Raw genomic sequence first — 4,490 nt, forward strand, 5'->3', positions numbered from 1 at the left:
GTTTTGAGCAGTAGATACCCGCTCCCACTCCGTCTGGAGTTTTCGAGCCGTCTGTATAGATGTGAAAGGTTCTATGGCCAGGCTTCATGCCTTTATGCCATCCCTCCTCTTCAATTGTAGTACGGAACCTTCTCTCCCAATTAAAGTACGGAGTCATGTAGTCTGTGCCACCTGAGCTCCACTTTCCTATTGAGCTGTGACCGAAGGTTCTGCAGATGAATACCCCCGCAGCCATTAGCCTTCTCGCGGATTTCGCTGCCAGGTTTTCCGCCATGAGGTCAATAGGTGGCATGCTGAGTATCATTTCCAGCGCCGCCGTTGGAGTGGTCTTCATCGCTCCTGTTATGCACAGAGCAGCGAGTCGTTGAATCCTTTCCAGCGGCATTAAGTATGTCAGTTTTTTTGTCGCAGTCCACCATACTAAGGTTCCGTACAGCAATATCGGTCTGACTACTGCTGTGTAGCACCAATGCATCAGGGAGGGTGATAGACCCCAAGTAACGCCCAGCATTCTTTTACATGCGTACAACGCATTACTGGCCTTTTTCACCCTCTCCTCAACGTTGTGCTTCCACAGCAATTTGCTGTCCAATATTACTCCGAGGTACCTTGCATAATCTTTGAGAAGTAATTCGTTGTTGCCTAGCTTCGGGAGGTTCCACGCCGGAACTTTGTACTTCCTGGTAAAAAGTACCATGTCCGTTTTTCCCGCGTTTATCCCTAGCCCTGCGTGAGATGCCCATTGGTGTATCGTTTTGAGAGTGTTGTTCATCACATTACTGATGGTGTCCAGGTACTTTCCTGTAACTACTATAGCTATGTCATCGGCATATGCCACTAGTTTAGGTGCCCCTCTGTCAAGTTTCTTAAGAATTTCATTTGCTACTAGTAGCCATAATAGCGGCGATAGTACTCCACCTTGCGGAGTACCTCTGCATGCATATTTGGTGACGGTCGCATCGTTCCACTCCGCTCTTATCTTTCTGCTAGCTAGTAGCTGCCTTATCCATAGATAAACCGCGGGTTGCACGTTAAGTGACTCTATGCTATTTAAAATAGCATCTTTTGTCACGTTGTTAAAGGCCCCTGATATATCTAGAAATACTCCTAGAGCATACTCCTTATATTCTAACGCCTTTTCTATGTTTAGTACAAGTGAGTGAAGTGCAGTTTCAGTAGATCTGCCTTTAGTGTAAGCATGCTGCGCTTTGGATAATTCGTCCGGCGCAATTGTGTCTCTAATGTATGTATCTAGAATCTTCTCTAACGTTTTCAGGAGAAATGAAGTCAAACTAATGGGCCTGTATTCTTTTGAGTATAGAGGGTTGCTTTTTCCCGCTTTTGGAATAAACACAACCCTCGCTTCTCTCCACGATACAGGAACGTAGCTGAACCTCAGGCATCCCCTGAATATCGTTCTTAACCATGGTACCACAAGGTGGCTTACCTTTTGGAGCATGGCTGGGAAGATTCCATCCAGTCCTGGCGATTTATATGGGTCGAAACTTTGTATAGCCCATTCTATTTTGTTGGTTGTAATTACGTTCGTCGGGATTTCTTGCACAATATCTCCTCTAGGTTCGAGATCTGTAATGTCCGCACACCCTGGAAAATGTGTACTGACTAGGTCTTCTAGAGAGTCCTCACAGCTGTCAGCCCACTCCCCGTTAATTTTACGTATTGTTCTTGGCATAGACGGATTCTTGGATAGCAGTTTCCTGAGTCTAGCCACATCGTTAGTGTCTTCCATACTGCTACAGAAGTCTTTCCAAGATTCTCTCTTGGCTTTACGTATCTCTTTCTTGTATACTTTTAGTAGATCCTTATACTCTTTCCAACAGAACTCATTGTCAGCCACTTTGGCTAACCTATAGAATTCATGTACTCTACGCCTTTGTGCTCCTAATTCCCTGTTCCACCAGGGAGGCTTCACCTTGCGTTTATTACGTGTTGGAGGGCAGGATCTTTTAAAGGCTTTGACGAGAGTAGTTGCAAACAATTCAACCCCTTTCTCAAGTGCGACGTGTGACTTGTATTTCCGGGGTATCATTGGTGTTTTTGATAGTATATCCCTATAAAAGTCCCAGTTCATATTCTTAGGATTTCTAAAGGATGTAATCTTGTTCTTTGAGCGGAATATGACCTGAAAGCTTATGTATCTGTGATCAGAGAATGAGGGCCTACTCAACACTTCCCATTCCTGAACCATAACATGCCTGCTTGTGTAGAGTGTTAAATCGAGTACATTCTTCGAGGTTGGTCCCACATATGTTGGTTCTTCACCTCTATTAGCTATTTCTAGGCTACTTTGAAGAATATAGGTAAATAGTGACTCACCTCGGTCGTTTATATCTGCACTTCCCCAGACCGTGTGATGTGCGTTTGCGTCCGTTCCTACCACCAGAGCGTGCTTCTTTCTGGCAGCTGTTTCTACCAGCTTCCGAAGTTCCGTCTGTGGTGCTTCTCCATCATGTGGCATATAGCAGGACCCAAAGAGTAGCGTCTCATCCTTGCAGCCCTCCAGCGCCACCACTGTCAGATCGTCTGAAGAGAGATTGTTATCAATGTAAGAACATATACTTTTTTTGACCAATATCACTGTTCTTACCTTATTTTTTAAAATCGGGATGTATGTGTTGTAGTTGTTTGACTTTAGACCGGAGACTATGTTGCCCGATGCTATCCATGGTTCCTGGACTAGAGCCACATCGTAGCCGACTCGCTCTATGTTGAGCAGGAGCTCGGCTGAGGCGTTCTTACTTTTGTGGAGGTTTATCTGAAGGACTTTCAGCATCTGGCTTCAGTACCTTCTCGGGGTTGGATACTACCTCCAAGTCACCCTTCTCCACTTCCTGTATGTTGAGGGAGGCTTCCATGATCTCTTCTATACCGAGATCCTTTTCCACCTCCCCCGCAGCGAGCGTGTTTTGGTTGTCATCTGTCGGGTTGCGCTTTTTGAGGCGAAGGTGCACGCTACCAACTCCCCAAGCCATCCTCCCGAATCGCGCGTAAAGCAGGTCCTCTGCCGGCTTGTTGATTTGGATGATGTAGTCCTGGCCTCCATCAGCGGTTGCTGGTTTTGCCACACTCAACACTTTCCAATCGTCTGTCGGCACGTCCGTGTTTTGTCGTTGTAGTAGTCGCAGCGCATATTCCGGTTTTACCACTCGCGGAATGAAAACCTTTATTCATTAAAATAATATAACATTTTTGTCTTTTATTTTAATCATTTAAAATGGCGGATGTACACTCAATTCTTCCAGGAACGTCGCAGCGGGGCTTCTCATGGGCGGGCATTGTAGCAACGGCGTCAGTGACCCGAATACAAAAAACCAAGAAAGATATTTTTTTTTACTAATGTCATAATTTCTATATGATTTAAAAAAGAAATGGAAAAAAAATTCACGGAACAAAATGATTCAAAGAAAAAAATGAATTTTGGGGCAAATTTTCCTACTATTTTTGCTTCGAAAAAATTATTTTTTCGAAAAATTTTCGATCTGTACATTCACATAGAAATTAAGATCATAAATAAGATGTGTACGAAATTTCAGGGAGATCGATCAATAACTCTTCGGGTTTTCGTGTACACCAATTCGAAAATACCTCTCCCAGCGCTCGAAGCCAAAGAATAGAGTGGTCACGGTTGATGATCTATAATATAAGAAATACTTAAATTTACGTTCTAAATTTTGTTTGCCATATCCTTAAAGGATTATATTCACATTTTATGAAAAAAAGAATTTTTTTCGAATTTTTACAGGTAACTGTCCCCTTAAAGTTGCAGTTTTACAGCCCAGACGCTTTTAGTATAAGAAAATGTAATTTTGAAGTTGCTGAAAATTATCGTTAATTTTTGATAATTTTTCTTCATCACGGAGTAGGAAATTTCCTTCATACATCATAAATACATACTTTTTGCTAGTATTCATTTCATTTATTTATTTCAGGCCAACTTATGGTGTTCAGCGATGAGGCCCATTTTTAGCTTAATGTCTACGCAAAATTGCTATACTTGGACTGAAGAGCAACCCGAAGCCATTTAAGAATAGTTATAACATTCATTGAAGTCAAATTTGCGTATTTTATTGACAATTTTCGATCGGTAGGTTGACCATGAATTTTCGGTACTTACACACTGAGATATTATGCACTTTGCCAACGTCTTTCCAATCTTCGAAACACTTCAAAAAAAAAATTTTTTTTTTATCTTGTTCAGCTCCTCCCTTGATGCCTCTTTATCTCGTCAATCGTAGCGTAGCGTCGTCCTTTCATGGGCCTCTTCAGTTTCGGAAACAAGAAAAAGTTACAGGGGGCCAGCTCTGGGAAAAACGGTGGCCGTGGCATCATTAGTTTGTTGTTGTTGGCCAAAAAGTCGCTTACAAGCAGCGATGTGTGAGCAGGGGCGTTGTCGTGATTCAAGAGACAGTTTTTGTTCTTCCACAATCCGGGCGTTTCTGGTGGATTGCTTCTTGCAAATTGCACATAAC

The 4,490-nt window shown here is 42.9% G+C and overlaps 1 protein-coding gene across 1 annotated transcript; it reads right to left on the reverse strand.

The window, feature by feature from the left end:
• Positions 1 to 2,080: 2,080 nt before the first annotated feature.
• LOC129238832 (uncharacterized) lies at positions 2,081 to 2,993 on the reverse strand (the record flags this gene model as incomplete). The annotated part of the gene is made up of 2 exons (XM_054874035.1): positions 2,761 to 2,993; positions 2,081 to 2,579 (listed from the first exon to the last, which is right to left on the reverse strand). Coding segments are annotated over exons 1-2 (732 nt in total), but the record flags the coding sequence as incomplete, so codon positions are not given.
• Between the last annotated feature and the right edge of the window lie 1,497 nt (positions 2,994 to 4,490).

Source organism: Anastrepha obliqua, chromosome 1 (assembly GCF_027943255.1).
Source record: "Anastrepha obliqua isolate idAnaObli1 chromosome 1, idAnaObli1_1.0, whole genome shotgun sequence".
Lineage (NCBI taxonomy): Eukaryota > Metazoa > Arthropoda > Insecta > Diptera > Tephritidae > Anastrepha > Anastrepha obliqua.